This window comes from Salvelinus sp. IW2-2015, linkage group LG7 (genome assembly GCF_002910315.2).
Source record: "Salvelinus sp. IW2-2015 linkage group LG7, ASM291031v2, whole genome shotgun sequence".
NCBI lineage: Eukaryota > Metazoa > Chordata > Actinopteri > Salmoniformes > Salmonidae > Salvelinus > Salvelinus sp. IW2-2015.
The window spans coordinates 10808231-10830378 of record NC_036847.1 but is presented as its reverse complement, the minus strand read 5'-3'; the positions used below and the strand labels follow the sequence as shown (position 1 = coordinate 10830378).

The 22148-nt window shown below is 39.7% G+C and overlaps 1 protein-coding gene across 3 annotated transcripts in view; it reads left to right on the top strand.

The window, feature by feature from the left end:
* The first annotated feature begins 1264 nt into the window (after nucleotides 1-1264).
* The window catches only part of rtel1 (regulator of telomere elongation helicase 1), a 57497-nt gene continuing 36613 nt past the window's right edge, over nucleotides 1265-22148 (top strand). For all 3 annotated transcript variants that reach the window (XM_070444420.1, XM_070444421.1, XM_023990951.2), the window contains exons 1-17: nucleotides 1265-1610; nucleotides 1982-2180; nucleotides 2448-2541; nucleotides 2639-2720; nucleotides 3106-3166; nucleotides 3475-3550; nucleotides 4254-4338; nucleotides 7326-7391; nucleotides 10490-10643; nucleotides 10864-10902; nucleotides 11578-11650; nucleotides 13999-14096; nucleotides 14410-14465; nucleotides 14833-14904; nucleotides 15021-15102; nucleotides 20316-20448; nucleotides 20673-20786. In XM_070444420.1, the coding sequence (XP_070300521.1) occupies nucleotides 1509-1610; nucleotides 1982-2180; nucleotides 2448-2541; nucleotides 2639-2720; nucleotides 3106-3166; nucleotides 3475-3550; nucleotides 4254-4338; nucleotides 7326-7391; nucleotides 10490-10643; nucleotides 10864-10902; nucleotides 11578-11650; nucleotides 13999-14096; nucleotides 14410-14465; nucleotides 14833-14904; nucleotides 15021-15102; nucleotides 20316-20448; nucleotides 20673-20786 (1586 nt within the window). In that variant the 5' untranslated portion in view covers nucleotides 1265-1508. The remainder of the gene's footprint in view (nucleotides 1611-1981; nucleotides 2181-2447; nucleotides 2542-2638; nucleotides 2721-3105; nucleotides 3167-3474; nucleotides 3551-4253; nucleotides 4339-7325; nucleotides 7392-10489; nucleotides 10644-10863; nucleotides 10903-11577; nucleotides 11651-13998; nucleotides 14097-14409; nucleotides 14466-14832; nucleotides 14905-15020; nucleotides 15103-20315; nucleotides 20449-20672; nucleotides 20787-22148) is intronic.

Below are 22148 nucleotides of genomic sequence, written 5' to 3'. Positions count from 1 at the left end.
TATCCACCAATTTTTCACATTTGTGTTTTTTCCTCAGAAATTATTGCTTATATGTACCTTCACATGTGTGTAAAATCTTACTGTTCTGAAATGTTCTATTAATAGGTTTTAGAAGTGTATTAAAATGGGTTTTGTTGCAAAAACGCTATTTATCAATTGTTTAGCTGGAATGGAATATTCAAGTCCTGTATTTTTGACTGTGATATGTGGTTGAACTGTAAGTCGCTCTGGATAAGAGCATCTGATTAAAATGTCAAATGTTTATATTTTACTTACAGATCTATATTGCTGTATTGATAATTCAATTATACCGTTCTTTATAAAAAATGTAGACTAGTTACTTTTCACAGTTCACTATGTAAAACTTAGCAGTACTACTTGTTTCTCTCAGTGAGGCGAATATATAGCGTTTGCAACAAAACATGATAATTTGTCTCTCTGAAATGAAATCACCAAGTGATAGATAAAAAAACAAATACATGTATGCCATTGAACAACCCAATGACTGTATATATGAACCCCATGTCAGATTTCATATTGAGGTGAACATCCAAGTGTCTTGTTTTCATTAAATAAGCATATTATTTTTCTTATTATCTACTTCTGTATGACTTTTTGAGATCAACTTCTACAACGAATACATTATGTCTAATTAAGCAATAAGGACCAAGGACTTGTGGTACTGTTAATGGCCATTATATCACTGTTTATGCATGACACAATGCAGAGCACCTGGATGCAGCCACAAACCCCCGAGGTGCCTCATTGCTATTATAAACTGTTTACCAAAGTAATTAGAACAATAAAAGTATTGTTTGTCATACCCGTGGTATAACACTGTTTCAGACAATCAGCATTCAGGGCTCGAACCACCCGGTTTATATGGCGCTTTTGATAATTTCTGGGTGCTCTGCTAATTTACGAGAGAAAGAGAGCATACCTCCTACCATGTTTGTCTGTCTATGAGTGTGGTTGTGTAGTCTGCACGTGTGTGTGTGTGTGTGTGTGTGTGTGTGTGTGTGTGTGTGTGTGTGTGCGCAAAATGTCTTTGATTTCATATCAATGACACTGCCGGACAACATCACAGACATTCTGTTGTGAATAAAGACTATAAGCATTGGCCACTATACAAATTCAATTCAAGCAAACGCATCAACAGTCAGAGCACATAATAATCTAATGTCCATCGAGTTAGTAGATGAGCCTATCATGAGGCAGCAAAGAGCCATGCCTTTGCTTGTAATCTTTGCGCAAGTGCGCATGTGTGAAAGCAGAGAGTTCGCGCCAAGCATGAAAGTTGAACCGCACTGACTGTCTTTAATTCCGGTGAATTGAATTCGGGGAGATACATCAGCCAAGCAACTCCATACATCCTTAGTTATGTTTCAGGTGCTGACCAGTTCTGTGGTTTGACAGCCTGTACTTGTTAGTTTGCTTTAGCTAAAGAGCTAGTTTACTAATCTGCTAATGTAGCCAGCTAGCAAGCTGCGCGAGCCTGCTGAAAAACGATGCCTCCACTGACTTTGAAAGGGATAACTGTGGATTTCCCTTTCACCCCATACGAATGTCAGAAGGATTATATGAGCAAGGTGATTGAGTGTCTACAAAACGTAAGTGTGCTTTATGGACCTTCAAACATGACCATCTTGCTATCAAAGTTAGCAAGCTATCCAGGAAGTGCATTTTTTTGTGTGAAATGTCATTGGCCGTCGGGTCAGATTGAGGTGGGTTTAAGATGGGTACAGTAACTTGTAGAGTCAACATGCTCAGATAAATAAATTGGCTAGCTATCAACCTGAATTAATAAATGCAGGAATTAATACAAAATAATAATTTTAAAAAGTAATGCAAACAACCTAGCGACAGTGGAAATGTAAACTCTTAATCCCCATGTATGGACAGTGGCCGCTACACAAACCAACAGATTCTCAGCAGTGCAAGGGGAACGCTGTTGAAACACATTTTAATAAGTGTATTTCAGAAGGTAAATGGGGTTCTGGAGAGTCCGACAGGCACGGGTAAAACCCTATGCCTGCTGTGTGCCACCCTTGCCTGGAGGGACTACTTCAAAGACACCATTTCTGCCAGGAAGATAGCAGAAAAGATGGGAGGAGCAGAGCTTTTCCCCAACACACCATTGGCATCGTGGGGGACCGCTGCAACAGATGGAGACACAACAAGTATGGGCACCACACACATAGCATCTGTTCTGCATGAAAAACGGCTAATCTATCATATAACTGCCATCGTGATGTTGCTGATTGCAATACTAGGCTAATTCAGCAAAATGTGCAGTCCAGTTCACATAATCTGATCAATACTGATACAAACTATGTTGTTTTTCTTAACACATTTTGTTTTCTTTAGTAGATCACCATGCTTTTATATTTACACCTGTATGTTAATACATTTTTGAATCCCTTTTATGATATCTTTGTCCCTTGTAGCTTATTATACTGATATTCCAAAGATCATCTATGCATCCAGGACACATTCTCAGCTGACCCAGGTTATTAATGAGTTAAAGAACACTTCCTACAGGTAAGGGCCTTCTTGTTAATCCTAGAAGACTCACACCCTTGTGTACGTTGCAATTATCGTCAGTGTTAAAATGGTGTTGTTGTTTTCTGACTTTCAGGCCCAAAGTGTGCGTGTTAGGATCCAGGGAGCAGCTTTGTATTAACCCGGAGGTGATGCGTCAGGAGAGCAACCACCTTAAGGTACAGAAAGGATAGGAATAAAGTCTGAGAGGTCAACACAGCTTGTGATGAATCAACCATATTAGGATGGACAGTAGAGGTGCAGTGAGCTTCTGTCAACGTGCAATTAGTAGATGTCAAGTCAGAATGTGTGAGGCATCAAATTAGTTTGTGTTCTGTCTTTACCAAATCAGTCTATACCCTGTTCTAATCACTTTACCAAATCCATATGTTTTGCTTCTACAATTCATGATTTACAGTTTTCAATCTTTATGGTTATAAATAACACATGCTGTCCTTTACAACTTATTTTTATCCATAAATATACACGTTAGACATTATTTTTGGATTTCAGAGCCTCAGTTGATATATCCTGAATCTGACTGACATGGTATTCTCTTCCCAGGTTCACATGTGTAGGCAAAAGATATCCACCAGGTCGTGCGTCTTCTACAACAATGTTGAAGGTATGCGTGTAAATAGATTGAGAGAGGATGGCTCATACCACAGAATTAAATAGAACACTACTATAAAATATTACACTAGTATTATGTGTATCTTTATGCCTGATACTGTCTTTAAGCACTGACTTTTATTATCCTCTGATTGAGGACATTGACAAAATCTAGTAAAAACAGAAGTTCATAAGCTATTGTGTACAGCTGTCTAATTCCCCCCCCCCCAAGATAGTAACTGTCATTGACCAATAGTTGAATTAATTTAAATGCCTGCAATTAATTGTGAAATCGGATATTTGATTTTCTCCCAACTCCAGAGAAGAGCATGGATAAAGACCTGGTGAACTCCATTCTGGATGTTGAAGATCTGGTGAAAGCTGGCAACAAGCAAAGGTATGAAATCTCCCATTCCACCCCTTCTTGTACTATTCCACCCCTTCTTCCAAACCCCTAGCTTTACCAGCTTGGCTACAAACCGTTATCATTAGTCTTGTTTGTGGAGGGCATATTGGAATATTAATGTCTCTGGAGCATTTAAGCTGCAAATGCTGTTTCATGGGATGCAGGTTGCCAGATATATAGGCTTTCAGTTATAGCTGGAGCCATCAGTTACAGTATGGCATCCCACTGGATTCCCTCTGAAGTGCCACCCACACTGGCAACTAATAGAAACCTGGGAAACAGGAGGATGTATTTTGAGGCATTGTGTTTTGTAATTAATTTGTCTTGCAATTCAGATAGGCAGGGGGTGTAAGGACTATAGGCAAACTTTTGGATGTAGCCATATGGGATTTGTAATTATTCACTCAACTACAGTTTTGCCAGGGAGGTTTAGTTTGAGACTATTGTGTTTTTACAAGGTCAATTCTTTTCATACTTATTAATGAAGATGGATTGAATTCAGTCTTTCACCTGTGCCTTTCATCTTCATTCCAAATCACACTGAACTCATCTGTTTTTTTCTCTTTGCCATACTCTTTCTTCATGCAATCATTGACTTATTTCTGGAGAGGTCTTTAATGGAAATGTTTTGGAAATGTATTGATTTACTGGAGCATCCCGTTTTCTTTGTCTCACAGTTGCCTTGTTTTCATAGGGTCTGCCCATACTACCTCTCACGCTCCTTGAAACAGCAGGCAGAAATCATATTCATGCCTTACAACTATCTACTGGACCCAAAGGTGAGCCAAGTGTTCCTCTGTGATTCTGAGAATGCGAGGCCACATGGGTCATATTTATTAGTGCACACCATAGCAAAATGTTTTGCACCGAGCACAAAAACAAAGGTTTCTTATTGGATAAGTTAAGGTAGTCTCTCCCTCTCCAAGTCTGTTGTCTTCTGTTTGGTGCCAAGTGAATACGACCCTGATGTGTGAGGAGGCACAATCATTTCTCCCTGAAAATGGTCTTGACCGTTCTTTAGCTTTATAGTAGTAGCAAGTAATTTACTTAATCAAACAAGAATTCACAGAGCATCATACAGTATATCCAATGCTACCAAGTAAGATTTATTGACCTGTCAGTTGACTGGCTTTGTTGAATCAAATTTAACTGCTCGTTATGATGTATTATTGTTGAATCACACTAAAGAAATGTGTGTCTCTTTTCTCTCTCTGCAAAGTTATAATGCAATATTTTAGATTTCAGTTTCAGCCAGTTGCTTAATAGTAGTACAAATTAGAGGTCGACCGATTATGATTTTTCAACACCGATACCGATTATTGGAGGACAAAAAAAGCCGGTGCCGATTTATAAAAAAAAAAAAAAAAAAAAATTGTTTTATATATATAAATATCATGCACACACACACATTTTTGTAATAATGACAATTGCAACAATACTGAATGAACAATGAACACTTTTATTTTAACTTAATATAATACATAAATACACACACACAGCTCTGAAGTGACAATGATACGGAAGAGTCTGCTTAGGAGACAAATACTCTCAATTGTTTGAATAAAAATAGAGTTTAAGTTACCTGTGATGAATGTTGAAAACAAAAACTGTCATTTCTATATGCAGGAAATCCTATTTTAATAATGGGCATGGTAAGAATTGACGACCAAAGTGCGAGTCATAATTCCCATGACACCTTCTAGCAAAATCTGAAAAGCGGTTCCTTCATTTATTCCATAGGATATTTTTTAGATTCACTTAAAATAAGGTCTGTGTTTCGTGTAGGCTTACACCACCTTGCCATTTTATAACTGTGTAGATATTGTTAGGATTTATGTTAATGCACTATAGCCTGCTACCATATTGTATGAAGATGAATATTGTTTTGTTACACACACACACACACAAACAATACAGATGTATGTGTGTAAAGACTGACCAACATAGAGTGACAGGCCATAAAAGCTGTGGTCAATCTGGAGAGGGGAGGGGTGCATATCTCTGGGCCAACCAGGGAGGGTAGGGCACTGGACAATACAATAAGGAACTGTTTGAGTGTAGAATCGGGGGGAGACACAAGACGATCTAATCTACGCCACGACCAGATGCGGACATCTGCGAGAAGGGACCAGTCTGAGTACCGGCGATGGCTGAGCAAAGTTTAAACCACGCTCAGCCTCTACTGTGATAGGCCAACAGACGCGTTGGAACTATGTCATCACGGTATAAGAACAGCTGTTTACGTACTTCCTGCAGTTCCCTGTTTTACCCTGCGCGGTGATACAGCAAACCCGTATATACGAAAATTGCATTTGCCATTTCATTTGCCATTTGCGTTAATTAAACATAATTCAAGAAAGTTAGCAGACCTTGCTTTTTATTTATCCTGATACCAGATTTGTTACACGCAGCGCTCAATATCCATAGGACAAGGTAACTCTGATCAATATTGCCTAAATATAAGCGAAGATCATTTTTTTGTTGAGTGGATTTATGAAAATATGTTGACAAACGTTACCTTATCCTAGTGAGATTTACACGGGTATCAAAACGTMGAGGCGGTTTAAGCCTGCACGAAACACAGACCTTATTTGAAGTAGATCAAGACATTCTCTATGGAAGACATGAACGGTAAAATAATGAAGGAACCCCTTTCAAGTTCAGCCACAAGTTATTACAAGATTTATAACGCGTCGACTATTTCTCTCTAAACCATATACCTTTGACTAATCCGGAAACTATCAACTCGAAAACAAAACGTTTATTCCGTTCCTTCCGTTCCATATTTTATCTAACGGGTGGCATCCATGAGTCTAAATATTCCTGTTACATTGCACAACCTTTAATGTTATGTCATAATTACGTAAAATTCTGGCAAATTAGTTCGCAAAGAGCCAGGCGGCCCAAACTGTTGCATATACCCTGACTCTGCGTGCAATGAACGCAAGAGAAATGACACAATTTCACCTGGTTAATATTGCCTGCTAACCTGGATTTCTTTTAGCTAAATATGCAGGTTTAAAAATCTATACTTGTGTATTGATTTTAAGAAAGGCATTGATGTTTATGGTTAAGTACACATTGGAGCAATGACAGTCGATTGATTGATTGTTTTTTATAAGATAAGTTTAATGCTAGCTAGCAACTTACCTTAGCTTACTGCATTCGCGGCACAGGCAGGCTCCTCGTGGAGTGCAATGTAATCAGTGTTAGAGTATTGGACTAGTTAACTGTAAGGTTGCAAGATTGAATCCCCCGAGCTGACAAGGTTAAAAATCTGTCTTTCTGCCCCTGAACGAGGCAGAACGTTCCTAGGCCGTCATTGAAAATAAGAATGTGTTCTTAACTGACTTGCCTAGTTAAATAAAGATTAAATAAAGGTGTAAAAAAATAAATAAATCGGCGCCCAAAAATACCGATTTCCGATTGTTATGAAAACTTGAAATCGGCCCCGATTAGTCGGCCATTCCGATTAATCGGTCGACCTCTAGTACAAATGTAAGCTTTGGAGAAACTGCTGTGTCATGCCTGCCTTGAAAGGGTCTGTACGTGCTGCTTTTAGGTACTTGGTCAATCTTACTTACAGCAGATGTTTCTCATGTGCTAGCCATTAAACCCCTGTCAGGCTTATTTTAGACTGCTATATTAGCATGCTTTAGTCATGACATGGATGCATATAGAATACATATTGGCTTTAAAAGTAGATTTTCACAAAATTGTGCTCTTTTCACAATTCATTTTACATTTCTTCCTCATTGCTTGACAGAGTCGCAGGGCGCACAACATCGAGTTGAAAGGGGCAGTGGTCATTTTCGACGAAGCGCATAACGTGGTAAGTTGGACTGCAGGTCTCCTTGGTTTATTCATGTGCAATGGGGGTCATTGATAATTGATGATCCCCTTCTTCACCCACCACCATTTTGAAACATCTAAGTTCCACGAAGATATAAAGCATTCAGCCTTTCTTAAAGGAAAATGTTAATACAATATTTAAGGTAGTCAATTATCCAAAGCACTTTTTTGGCTAAATGCCTTCATCGGGGCACAATAGGAAGATACATTTTTAATAAGAGGATGTTGATGGGGGTACATTGCAACGTGTGCACACAGTTCTGCAAAAAATATAAGTAAATCTGCAAGTTGCAAAAAATACCACCCACACATTTCATCAATATACACTCCCCTATGTATTTATTTGGAAAGTAAAGCTACATCTTTTAAATTGTCTCTTTACTCCAGCATTTTGGATTTGAGATCAAATGTTTCATGAGTCAACAGTACAGAATGTACCATTTTTTTATTTGAGGATATTTGAATACTTATCTGTTTTATCCCAGTTATTTTCTATCCTCTACCTTCAGGGTCGTGTTCACTAAAGCACACTGTAAAACATGAAAATCAAAACAATATTACTGGACAAATTCAGGTAGTACCTTGCCTTTTTACAACCTTTTCTCCCTACTGAACAACACTATCCTGGTGTGTCCTATTAAACCCACTCCAGCCAGAGCCAGTGTGGCAGCCTTCCGTGAGAGAGCCTGAGAACAACCTGCTCTCCTCTGGGTGTTACGCAATCTGCCTGATCACACACACCGCACTGCAGTCAGTGTACACCCTCCCTGCCTGCCTTTTTAGACCACAACCAGATCGGAGTGGGGGACGGAATAGAACATGGGGAGACGATGTGCAAGTCACGCAAGGCTGTTGGCGCCCAGCCTCCTGGCACTAATAGGAGCCCCTGACTTTGCAATAATAACCCGGCAGTCATATGCTCCAAAACCAACTACCAAGAACAAACGTCGCACAGCACTATAACATTGTGGTACATGGTCATGAATAGAGTCAGAGAGGCATATTTGTCATAAATAGTACATTTCTATCCACAATGTTTGCCTACTGAACGTGGCCCTGATTGGCTTCTCCCCCTGTGAGAAAAATGTCCATTATCTTTATAGCCATCTTCACACTGTTGGCTTTCCTTTACAACTATTGTTTTTGACTGTGTGGATAGAGAATTGAGCAATATTTATTTCAGTAAGGCATCATCGGCAGTAGCTGTAGTCTGCTTTTGTGAAACTAAAGAGCAGCCATTAAATGACTGCCAGACAAATAGAAACTGCAGAGCACGAGCATGACTAAGGCAAATAATCGAGATCTGCATCCATAGTGTGTCGACACTGCCACCCTTAGTCCCCCAAAGTCCCAACTTCAATCCATTTTATAGGTCGGAAGAAAAAACGAGAACCAGCCAAGTTGATTTATTTCTTATGTCTCCATTTTAATTTCAGGCAAAACTGGTTTGCTTGTCCAGGAGTTTGGAGTTATTACAACTTTGAGAACAATCTGGAAGGCTGCCAAGTGGCTGGCTGTTGTCTCTTCAGTCTCCCAACTCTGATTGCCCACTGCAGTACTATACAGTGCATTCGGAAAGTATTCAGACCCCTTCACTTTTTCCACATTTTGTTACGTTACAGCCTTATTCTAAAATGTATTAAATAAAACATTTTCCTCATCAATCAACACACAATAACCCATAATGACTAAGCGAAAACAGTTTTTTTTTAAAAAATTGTTGCCAATTTATAAAATACATTTAAAAAACGAATTTACATAAGTATTCAGACCCTTTTGCTTTGAGACTTTGATTGATCATCATTGAGATGTTTCTACAACTTGATTGGAGTCCACCTATGGTAAATTCAATTGATTGGACATGATTTGGAAAGGCCCAAACCTGTCTATATACCGTCCCAAAGTTGACAGTGCATGTCCGAGCAATAACCAAGCCATGAGGTCAAAGGAATTGTCTGTAGAGCTCCGAGACAGGATTGTGTATCAAAAAATGTCTGCAGCATTGAAGGTCCCCAGTAACAGTGGCCTCTATCATTCTTAAATGGAAGAAGTTTGGAACCACCAAGACTCTTCCTAGTGCTGACCACCCAGCCAAATTGAGCAATCGAGGGAGAACGGGCCTTGGTCAGGGAGGTAACCAAGAACCCGATGGTCAACCTGACAGAGCTCCAGAGTTCCTCTGTGAAGATGGGAGAACCTTCCAGAAGGACAACAATCTCTGCAGCTCTCCACCAATAAGGCCTTTATTGTGGAGTGGCCAGACGGAAGCCACTCCTCAGTAAAAGACACATGACAGCTTGCTTGGAGTTTGCCAAAAGGCACCTAAAGGACTCTCAGACCATGAGAAACAAGATTCTCTGTTCTGATGAAAACAAGATTGGTTTCTAAATGCCAAGCGTCATGTCTGGAGGACGACTGGCACCATGTTTTTTAACGACAGGGACTGGGCGACTAGTCAGGATCGAGAGAAAGATGAAGGGAGCAAAGTACAGAGAGGTCCTTGATGAAAACCTGCTCCAGAGCGCTCAGGACCTCAGACTGGGACGAAAGTCTTCCAACAGGACAACGACCGTTAGCACACAGCCAAGACGTGGCTTCGGCTGCAGGAGTGGCTTCGGGACCAATCTCTGAATGTCCTTGAGTGGCCCAGCCAGAGCCCGGACTTGAACCCGATCTAAAATCTCTGGAGAGACCTGAAAATAGCTGTGAAGCGACGTTCCCCATCCAACCTGACAGAGCTTGAGAGGATCTGCAGAAATGATTCACCAACATCCTAATATATTCCTCCATTAAGAAAGGTTTGAGCATGGCGGATTACGGTTCAACCATTACCAGGTATTACGAGACCATTTTTCAGGTATTTAGCACTTTGTGCAAAACTCATGAACAGGAAAATATCCATTAGGCACTAAACGGAAGAAAACTGACAAACGGGGATGGACTACCTGGATGTTTTGGAAAAAAAGTACTCCTTTTCGTTTGCAAAACAAAGGAAACTGTTTCCGTTGTTTACCCTTATGAACATGAACCACTGTAAATTTTGCCTTTGACTGCTCTGACCACTGAAAATGCCCACAGGAGAAGATGTGTGAGGAGTCCACATCCTTTGACCTCACGCCCTACGACCTGGCATCAGCCATCGATGCTGTGGACAAGCTGCTAGCGGAGCAGGCCAAAGAGGCCGGGCGAGGAGACGTCTCGGAGGACTTCAATATGGAATCCATAAACGGGGGTCAGAATAATTATTGTCTACACAATTTGGAAACTCATTGTAAGAACAAGCATTCATGATTCCAGAGATCTTTGAAGTAGTGTCCTCCTGGTTCCATTGATTGAGTAACGTGTGAATTGTATTGTTATGACAATTTTACTACATTGTTCAATTTGAAACGGAAACAGTTTTTTATATTTTTTATTTGAAAGTGCCACCTATAACAATTCTTTCATTCCAGGTTTGAAATTGGACATAACCACCATTGCTAAAATAAAACGTAAGTTATTTTATCCTAATGTTTGTCATGCAACCATCATACACTCCTATCTTTAAAAGGAGCAATCAGCAGTTGCTACATCCATTTTTGGACTTATAAATGAATTATATGTACCCAATGATTCATGAAGAATTTAACTTATAAATGCCTCATGAGCTTAGTCGTACCCCATCAGAACCCAAAATATAAGCTTGTTTTATGCCAATGTTTGTAAACAAAGAACATTTTAAACAAGAACTATATATATTTTTTAATTTAACCTTTATTTATCTAGGCAAGTCAGTTAAGAACAAATTCTTATTTACAATGACGGCCTACCGGGGAACAGTGGGTAAACTACCTTTGTTCAGGGGCAGAATGACAGATTTGTGCCTTGTCAGCTCGGGGAAGAACAAGCCGCCCCCTATATAGCTTCAACACATGGTTAAAACTACCATTTTGATATGGATGCCATCTTGCATCTATAGCCCTATGCATTTGAGAGCGGTTACATTTCTCCAGCCCCATCCCTTTTACCAAACCAGGGTGAGGGAGACTGCTTTGTTATTGTTTCTACTGCTGATTGCTGCTTTAAGAAGCATGGGATTTCACCAATGAATGTGTCCAATGGTTTAAATGTGTAATATCTGAGAGATTGCACTGCACAACTCCCTTCTTACATAAATTGTTTTGCAGAGATACTTCTGGATCTGGAGGCGGCCATTGATTCTTACGACGTGCCGGACAAGGGGATCACCAAACCTGGAAGGTGTGTGCTTCTGGGTTTTACAGAGGGTATACGTGATGTTTTTGCTTATGGCTGTCATCACCACCCAAAAGAGAATTAAGGATAAAGTCAGTGCATTTATTTTGGAACTCACCTCATAGCACCATTGCAAAAGCACTTGACAGGCTATGCATTTGGTTACTGCTGTCATCTCCAAAGATAATGAAGGGTAAAGCACATTTTACACTTCATGCACATTAGTGTATTTTTTTTGTAATGCCCTTCAAAGCATCGTGCTTGCATTTACAGTGCCGTCAGAAGATTTTCACAACCCTTCACTTTTTCCATATTTTGTTGTATTACAGGCTGAATTTAAAATTGATTAAATTGAGAGATTATGTAACTGGCCTACACCCCATAATGTCAAAGTGGAATTTTGTTAAAAATGAAAAGGTGAAATGTCTTGAGTCAATAAGTATTCAACCCTCCTTTTTTTGTAGCAAGCCTAAATACAGTGCATTGGGAAAGTATTCCAACCCCTTGACTTTTTCCACATTTTGATACGTTAGTCTTATTCTAAAACTGATGAGAGAATGTTTTTATTTAATCCATCTACACACACTACCGCATAATGGCAAAGCGAAAACAGGTTTTTAGAAATGTTTGCGAATATATTAAAAACAGAAGTAACTATTCCGACAGTGCCAAGACTGTGCAAAGCTGTCATCAAGGCAAAGGGTGGCTACATTGAAGAATCTCAAATATAGAATATATTTTGATTTAACACTTTTGGTTACTACATGATTCCATATGTGTTATTTCATAGTTTTAATGTCTTCAATATTATTATACAATGTAGAAAATAGTAAAAAAGAACAAAAACCCTTGCATGAGTAGGTGTGTCCAAACTTTTGACTGGCACTGAGAGATTATGTAGAGATTACAGTGCCTTCGGAAAGTATTCAGACCCATTGACTTTTTCACATTTTGTTACATTACAGCCTTATTCTATAATGGATTAAACAAATATAAATGTTTGCAAATGTATTAACATTAAAAAACAAATACCTTATTTACATAAGTATTCAGACCCATTGCTATGAGACTCGAAATTGACCTCACTTGCATCCTGTTTCCATTGATAATCCTTGAGATGTTTCTACAACTTGATTGGAGTCCACCTGTGGTAAATTCAATTGATTGGACATGATTTGGAAAGGCACACCTTTTAGAATAAGGTTGTAACGTAACAAAGTGGAAAAAGTCTAGGGGTCTGAACTTTCTGAATGCACTGAACAATTATCTGTGAGTTCCCTCAGTCGAGCAGTGAATGTTAAGCACAGATTCAACCACAAATGCCTCGCAAAGAAGGGCACCTATTGGTAGATGGGGGGGGGCAGACATTGAATAACCCTTTGAGCATGGCGAAGTTATTAATCACACTGGATGGTGTATCAATACACTGTCACTACAAAGATACAGGCGTCCTTCATAACTGCCGGAATGAAGGAAACTACCCAGTGATTTCACCATGAGCCAATGGTGACTTTAAAACAATTAGAGTTTAATGGCTGTGATAGAAAACTGAGGATGGATCAACATTGTAGTTACTCCACAAGCTAGCTAAATAACAGAGTGAAAATAACAACAGAATATGAACAGAATATTCTAAAACATGCATCCTGTTTGCAATAAGGCACTAAAGTAAAACTTCAAAAAATGTGGCAAAGAAATTAACATTATGTCTTGAATACAACGTGTAGACCTAAGCGCAGGCAAAATCCTGGAGGAAAACCTGGTTCAGTGTGCTTTCTAATAGACTCTGGGAGACAAAATCAGCTTTCAGTAGGACAAAAACCTAAAACACAAAGCCAAATATACACTGGAGTTGCTTACCAAGACGACATTGAATGTTCCTGAGTGGCCTAGTTACAGTTTTGACTTATGTTCAAGCAGAATTCTATGGCAAGACTTGGAAATGGGTGTCTAGCAATTCTCAACAACCAACTTGGCAGAGCTTGATGAATGTGCAAATATTGTACAATCCAGTTGTGCAAAGCTCTTAGAGACTTACCCAGAAAGACTCACAGCTGAAATCTCTGCCAAAGGGGATTCTATCATGTATTGACTCAGGGGTGTGAATACTTATGTAAATTAGATATTTCTCTATTTCTTTTTCAATAAATTTGCAAACATTTCAAAAAGCATGTTTTCACTTTGTCATTATGGGTTATTGGGTGTAGATTGAGGATTTTTATTTATTTAATCCATTTAGAATTCAGGCTGTAACACAACAAAATGTTGAATAAGTCAAGGGGTATGAATACTTTCTGAAGGCACTGTAGAAGCGCTCATCCACATTCTGTACACTTTTAAATCATCCCTCTCAGCTTCATCTACGAGTTGTTCCAGAAGGCTCACCTCACATTCGACACAAGGACACCCATCTTTGAAGCCCTGGAGCAGATCACTGGTTATCTGGCTGGAAGTGAGTCTCTCTGTTCATATGGCTTACCCTTTATTCAGCCATTCTGATGTGATATCAAGTTCAAATCTAAAATAACATTTTGAAAGCTAATTCAATGAAAATTCTAAAATGTTATTATTGGGCTGTTATATGTCCACTTGTCTGAAGTCCTGAGTCATTGTAGTCTTAGGATTTAAGTTACGCCTTCCATTATTTGCTTTCACTTTTCACTGCCCTTTTCTAGTACTGTACCTTACATTGTCATTCGAATGCTGAGTGTCTGAACATAGTTAGTGATGGCGGTGATACTATAAGTGTTTATTTCAATTAACAGAACCAGGCATATTCATGAACACAACTGGATTACAGAAATTGGCGGACATAATTCAGGTTTGGTGCACTTTTAAAGCGTTGTTTTTTTTTTTCTTCCTTTCATGTATTTATTTTTAATAACATTTTTACACTAAATGTGCAGATGTAAAAACAATGCATTGGAATTGAAAGATGTTGAGCACTTCTCAGACCTAATGATTTTCAGAGGCTTTCCTGTCCTACAGATGGGACAGAGGGAAGTACAGAAACAGGATCAGGGAAAGAAAGAAGAGGGGGATGATATAGAGGGATTAGAGAAGGGAGATGTGGTTGAAATAAAGCAAAATGCAAAGCATTGGAACAGGAACAATGTCCTTGTTTTAAGTCTATCAATGTATGTCGGATGTGAATACTGTATCATGTTCTTTCTCTTTTATCTCACTAGCTGGTGTTCTGCGTTGATACACAAGAGGGCAACAAAGGTGCAAACATGCAATCCAGCACCACTAAATTTAAGGTGTGTAATAGGCACTGCAGTCACTCACATCTGTATCTGGAAATACAAATGCCAATCAGAATTGTAAATTTGAACCATGGTTTTAATACTGTTTTGGCACATATCATCTGTCACAGGTCCATATCCATAAAGACACCAGCCATCATAAGAAAAAACAAAATACTGATGTGTGGTCTTCATCTTCCTCCAAAAAACAAGGTAACAGTATGTCAGTCTTTGTTGAACAAATACATTTCTTCAAAAATGGAGAAGAGAGATTTATTTTTTCACTTACTTAGCGAATGCAGCTAGCTAGTTTAGCCTACACAAACACCCGGCTCAGAGAGAGATGTTATGTTAGCTACCTGGCTATGGCTATCCAAAACTGAAATTCTTCTAAGTCAAGCTGAGCTTTTGGTTTTCTTAATTTATTGCCACAGGCCCACCGGTGTAAATGCTAAACTGTTTGCTGACTGTACACTCTACTGCATGAGTGTAGTGGGTTTACTAATGCGTCAGTTCTATTAGCTATGCTAACTATGACGTTAGCATGACGTTAGCAACAACAACCACCCAAGCCACTGCCTGTTCACCCCGCTATCATCCAGAAGGCGAGGTCAGTACAGGTGCATCAAAGCAGGGACCGAGAGACTGAAAAACAGCTTCTATCTCAAGGCCATCAGACTGTTAAACAGCCACCACTAACATTTAGCGGCCGCTGCCAACATACTGACTCAACTCCAGCCACTTTAAAAATGGGAATTGATGGAAATTATGTAAAAATGTACCACTAGCCACTTTAAACAATGCCACTTAATATAATGTTTACATACCCTACATTACCCATCTCATATGTATATACTGTACTCTATATCATCTACTGCATCTTGCCATCTTTATGTAATACATGTACCACTAGCCACTTTAAACTATGCCACTTTATGTTTACATACCCTACAGTACTCATCTCATATGTATATACCGTACTCTATACCATCTACTGCATCTGCCATGCCGTTCTGTACCACCACTCATTCATATATCTTTATGTACATATTCTTTATCCCTTTACACTTGTGTGTGTGTGTAAGGTAGTAGTTGTGGAATTGTTAGGTTAGATTACTTGTTGGTTATTACTGCATTGTCGGAACTAGAAGCACAAGCATTTCGCTACACTCGCATTAACATCTGCTAACCATGTGTATGTGACTAATAAAATTTGATTTGATTTGATTTAATATGGTGACAACGATGTAGGCTGTGTAGCAGTTATGATAGGAAGGTTTGACTTGGAATGTTTTTTTTTGCCTGGTCACAGACAGCTAATGTGTTGTGCACTGAAGTCCACAAGTGAAGGGAAAATGTGAGAGAGGAGGATAGCGTGTAGATGTGAGAAGGAATTGCAATGAGCAAAGTGATCATGCTGTTTGTATCTGGCTGCAATGAAAGTGAGCTGTGTTTGCATGTGATCAGGGGTGTATTCATTCCGCCGATTCTGTAGAAAAACATTTCTTAAACGGAAGAAAACAGAACGAAACGGCCATAAACATACCAGAATTTGTCCAATAGAAACTCTAATGATTGGACTAATGATTACAACCTAGATCAGCAAGAGTGTGCAAGGCAGTCACCTTGATTACTAAAATGTTTCTCTCAACCTGTGCACCTACATTGTAAACTTTCATTCATAGGCTAGGTTGTAGCAACCTCATGATGACTATAGGGAAAATTTGAGTCTCATGTAGTAGCCCAAACATATCGATGTTACATTGAGCTGGGTGAATGGAATATGAATGATATGCTGTACTAGAAATAAGGTCATGCTCATAAAAAAAAAATGATAATAATTGTCCTCCCTCATCTTAAACGGTACCGACCACCACAGGTAGATATTTCCTTCATTATAACAAAATATTCTTAAAACATAAAGATAAGTATTTTTATATACATATCCTTTTTTATTTTTCAAAATAATAAACATAGGCTTTTTCATGAACTGCTCTAACAGTAACACTATGAACACTGATCTCAAGTTGCCTAGACAAATGGGTTAATACTCCGTAGGACTACAGTGTATAGCACTAAGCAGTGCTGAATTAGAGATCCATCTCTGTGAGGTGGCCTCTTGAGGACTCCATTGTAACTTTTGATTGGTAGCCTCCAATCATGATTTACAGTGCATTCAGAAAGTATTCATACCCCTTGACTTATTCCACATTTCGTTACAGCCTGAATTCGAAATGGATAAAATAAAAAAAAACATCTACACATAACGACACAGTGAAAACATGTTAATTAGCTAATTTATTGAAAATGAAATGGAGAAATACTACATTTACATAGGTATTCACACCTTTTTGCAAATTGAGCTCAGGTGCATCCAATTTCCTTTGAACATCCTTGATGTCACTACAACTTGGGAGTCCACCTGTGGCAAATTCAATTATTTGGACATGATTTTGAAAGAAACACACATGTCTTTGTAAGGTCCCACAGTTGACAGTGCATGTCAGAGCAGAAACTATACCATGAACTCCAAGGAACTGTTCATAGGTCTCTGAGAGAGAATTGTGCTGAGTCATATATCTGGGGAAGGGAATAAATCATTTCTAGAGTGTTGAAAGTTTCCAAGCGTACAGTTCCATTGGGGAAATGGAAAAAAATATGGATCTACCCAGACTCTGCCTAGAGCTGGCCATCCAACCAAACTGACCAACCGGCAAAGAAGGACCTTGGTCAGGGAGGTGACCAAGAACCCAATGACAGAACTACAAAAGTTATTTGGCTGAGATGGGAGAACCTGCCAAAAGGACAAGTCTCTGATTAGAGAAATGTTACTATTTTGGCCTGAATGCAAAGCACTTTGTCTGGAGAAAACCAGGCACAGCTCAACACCCGTCTAATACCATCCCAACCGTGAAGCATGGTGTTGGCAGTATCATGCTATGGGGATGCTTTTTAGAGGCAGGGACTGGGAGACTGGTAAGGATAGAGGGAACAATGAATGGAATCAAATACAGGCAAATCCTTGATGAGAACCTGCTTCAGAGTGCAAACAACCTTAGACTGGAGCGAAGATTCAGAACAAGAATGTGAATCTCCTTGAGTGGCCCAGCCAAAGCCCAGACTTGAGTCCCATTGAAAATCTGTGGGAAGACTTGAAGATTGCTGTTCACCACCGCTCCCCATCTAATTTAACTGAGCTTGAGAAAATCTGCAAGAAAGATTGGGAGAAAGTCCCCCAATCCAGTTGTGCAAAGCTGATACAGACGTACACATACAAGATGACTTAAAGCTGTAATCGCCGCCAAAGGTGCTTCTACAAAGGATTTCATTTAAAATAAATGTTTCTAACATTTCTAAAAACATGTTTTCCCTTTGTCATTATGGGGTATTGTGTGTAGATGGGTGAGAATGTTTCTCTCTCCATTCAATCCATTTTGAAAGCAGGCTGTAACACAACAAAATGTTGAATAATTCAACGGGTATGAATACTTTCTGAAGGCACTGGCATTGGGCGATATTACGATATAATATCGCCCAACCCTTTGAGACACACCGTTGATGGTAACGACATTGTGATGTAACAGACGATAGTTTTTATATATTTATATTTTTTATCTACGATATTTTAACCTATTTGTACATGACTGGCACCGCTGGAGTCGAGCAGTGCACAATAGTGACCTCACAGCCGGGGACACGCCAATTCACCTTCCTATTCCCATTTGCCATTGCCTTTTTCAATGGCAAATGAAAGACTTAGCCTACTATTAACATAATGTAAGAGTAGGCCTACAATGTATGTAGATGGAGCAGAGAGTGCCAAAAGCTATGCAAAATGTCAGATGACATTTATCTCGCTCACCTCCAATGTCGGATGATCATGGGCCTTTTGTAGCAGACACTCCTTTTTAATCTGGCTTGTTTTTTTTCAAAGCTTAATTTCCCATTTTTGTCCCAATCGCCATTTTATTTAAATGTGACATGTTGGTCTTAGCATATTTTTCATGATTAACTTTAAAATGGATCTAGGAGGCCAGTAACAGAGTTTTATCTTAGAAAGTTATGTTTGTGAATAAAAACATGATATGGTAATGAGAGCGAGCGAGACAACCAACAATTGCAATATAGAATAATTGAATGGGAAGTTTAGACAAACCTTATAAGTTTCTGGCTTCCACCTGACCAAAGCTTTATGAAAAACAAGTTGTGTGCTGCAGGAAAATCCTTGCAAACCAACAGCCAATAATATAGCCCTACACTAAATACAAATTGTATTAAATAAAGTTTGCAGTAAACGTTACATGTACAAGTTAAACTTCTAAACAGATATTTATATGATTGTGGAAGTGTTTATTCATATCCCTGAATTGCGCAACAGGTGTTACATAAGTTCTCACAGCAGCACTTTCAATAACCGGGAAGAAAAAATGTATGTCGCCTATAAAAAGAATAACCCACATTTGGATAGGCTACAAATTACACTAATTAGCTCTCCCAAGAAGACTGGCCAGTGATGTCTTCTATGGTGAACATGTGCTCTCAGTTGAAATCGTCTGAAATCACCATTTGAAAGGGTCTCGTGTCACACTGTAGGCCTACAACGTTGGGTTCCAAATCACCATTCAAAGTTAGCGGTACCATATATCACAATATGATTTATGTTTATTAATTTGCACACAAGAAAATACAATATTGGTAAGATTTCCACATTGTAGTCTAATGATTAGACTTTCATCGGTGGTTTGTGCATGACACAGGCTGCATTACAGATTGTTTACTGCATTGCTAGGCAACACAACGACGCGCCCCAGGTAAAAATAAATAACTACATAGACGATACAATTGCGTATCAGTGATGTTTGGACAGGTTGATGGGACAATATCATGCCAGACATCGCCCTACCCTAGAAGGCACTGTATCTAATGGAAACAGGGTGTTTCATGTATGTATTTTGAACACTGAGATCTCAGTCTGTATTCACAAAGCGTGTCAGTGTAGGAGTGCTGATTTATGATCAGTTTGGCCTTTTAGATCATAATGAATAAGATTATATTGACGGGGAACCTGGGGCTTTATGTACCAAGCGTCTCAGTGATCAGCACTCCTACTCTGAGGCGATTTGAGAATAAAGGCCCTTGTACTACAGGTTGACATTGAGATCCCTGTACATTATAGAACAGAAGTCCACTGCTCTCCTCCTTGAAGAAAATCTGAATCAACCGGTCACTTTAGATCTAGCTAGAGGCAGTGTTGCTTGGCCATTCTCTATCCAAAATCTGTCTGCAGGCAACTGAGCTAGACAGAGTGTATTATGGACATCTGCGCTCATGTTTGGACCGAGTTCCCTGGTTGAATGATGTACCATGGTGTTTTACGATTTTAAGAAACCAGTGGTGATGTAATGTTTTCTGGTGGTGTATTCCAGGAAATGTTCTGAGTTACTGGTGCTTCTCGCCTGGGTTCAGCATGCAGGAGCTGGTGAGGCAGGGCGTGCGCAGCATTATCCTCACCAGCGGTACCCTCTCCCCTCTGTCCTCGTTCACCTCCGAAATGCAAATGTGAGTGTGTCATTTGTCAACCACACACATACATACAAACACACAGAGGAAAAAAGCTATAACAGGAAATTAGCCATCAACTTTGTTCATCACATACTTGTCTTGTCATTTAGCAGATGCTCTTGTCCATAACATAAGAGACAGTTCTGTTTTTAGTGTTTTCTACTGACCGTTGGTTTCCTTTTTTGGGTTTCACTTCTTCTCTTGACCCCTTGCCCCCACAGTCCCTTTCCAGTATGCCTGGAGAACCCCCATGTGATTCAGCATGATCAGATCTTTGTCAGCATAATTGACCGCGGTCCAGACAGCGTGCAGCTCAGCTCAGCATTTGACCGCAGGTGGGCACCTCCACCGCTGTGATTACCCTCTCTGGGGTGATTATACAGTGCCTTTGGAAACTATTCAGACGCCCTTGACTTTTCCCACATTTTGTTACATTACAGCCTTTTTCTAAAATATATTTAAAAATTCACTCAATCTACACACAATACCCCATAATGACAAAGCAAAAACAGGTTTTTAGAAATGTACGATCATTTATCAAAAATAAAAACGTAAATATCACATTCACATACGTATTCAGACCCTTTACTCAGTACTTTGTTGATGCACTTTTGGCGGCGATTACAGCATCAAGTCTTCTTGGGTATGACGCTACAAGCTTGGCACACCTGTATTTGGGAAGTTTCTCCCATTCTTCTCTGCAGATCTTCTCAAGCTCTGTCAGGTTGGATGGGGAGCGTTGCTGCACTGCTATTTTCAGGTCTCCAGAGATGTTCGATCAGGTTCAAGTCCAGGCTCTGGCTGGGCCAATCAAGGACTTTCAGAGACTTGTCCTGAAGCCACTCCTGCGTTGTCTTGGCTGTGTGCTTAGGGTTGTTGTCCTGTTGGAAGGTGAACCTTCGCCCCAGTCTGAGGTCCTAACCTGCTCCAGAGTGCTTTTCATCAAGGATCTCTGTACTTTGCTCCGTTCATCTTTGCCTCAATCCTGACTAGTCTCCCAGTCCCCGCCGCTGAAAAACATCCCCACAGCATGATGCTGTCAGGTTTTCTCTAGACGTGAAGCTTGGCATTCAGGCCAAAGAGTTCAATCTTAGTTTCATCAGACCAGAGAATCTTGTTTCTCATGGTCTGAGAGTCTTTAGGTGCCTGTTGGCAAACTCCAAGCGGACTGTCATGTGCCTTTTTACTGAGGAGTGACTTCCATCTGGCCACTCTACCAATAAGGCCTGATTCATGGAGTGCTGCAGAGATGTTTGTCCTTCTGGAAGGTTGTCCCATCTCCACAGAGGAACTCTAGAGCTCTGTCAGAGTGAGCATCGGGTTCTTGGTCACCTCCCTGACCAAGGCCTGTTCTCCCGATTGCTCAGTTTGGCCAGGCGGCCAGCTCTGGGAAGAGTCTTGGTGGTTCCAAACTTTTTCCATTTAAGAATGATAGAGACCACTGTGTTCTTGGGGACCTTCAATGCTACAGAAATATTTTGATACCCTTCCCCAGACAATTCCTTTGAACTCATGGCTTGATTTTTGCTCTAACATGCACTTTCAACTGTGGGACCATCTATAGACCCGTGTGTGCCTTTCCAAATCATGTCCAATCAATTGAATTTACTGCAGGTGGACTCCAAGTTGTAGAAACATCTCAAGGATGATCAATGGAAACAGGATGCACCTGAGCTCAATTTCAAGTCTCATAGCAA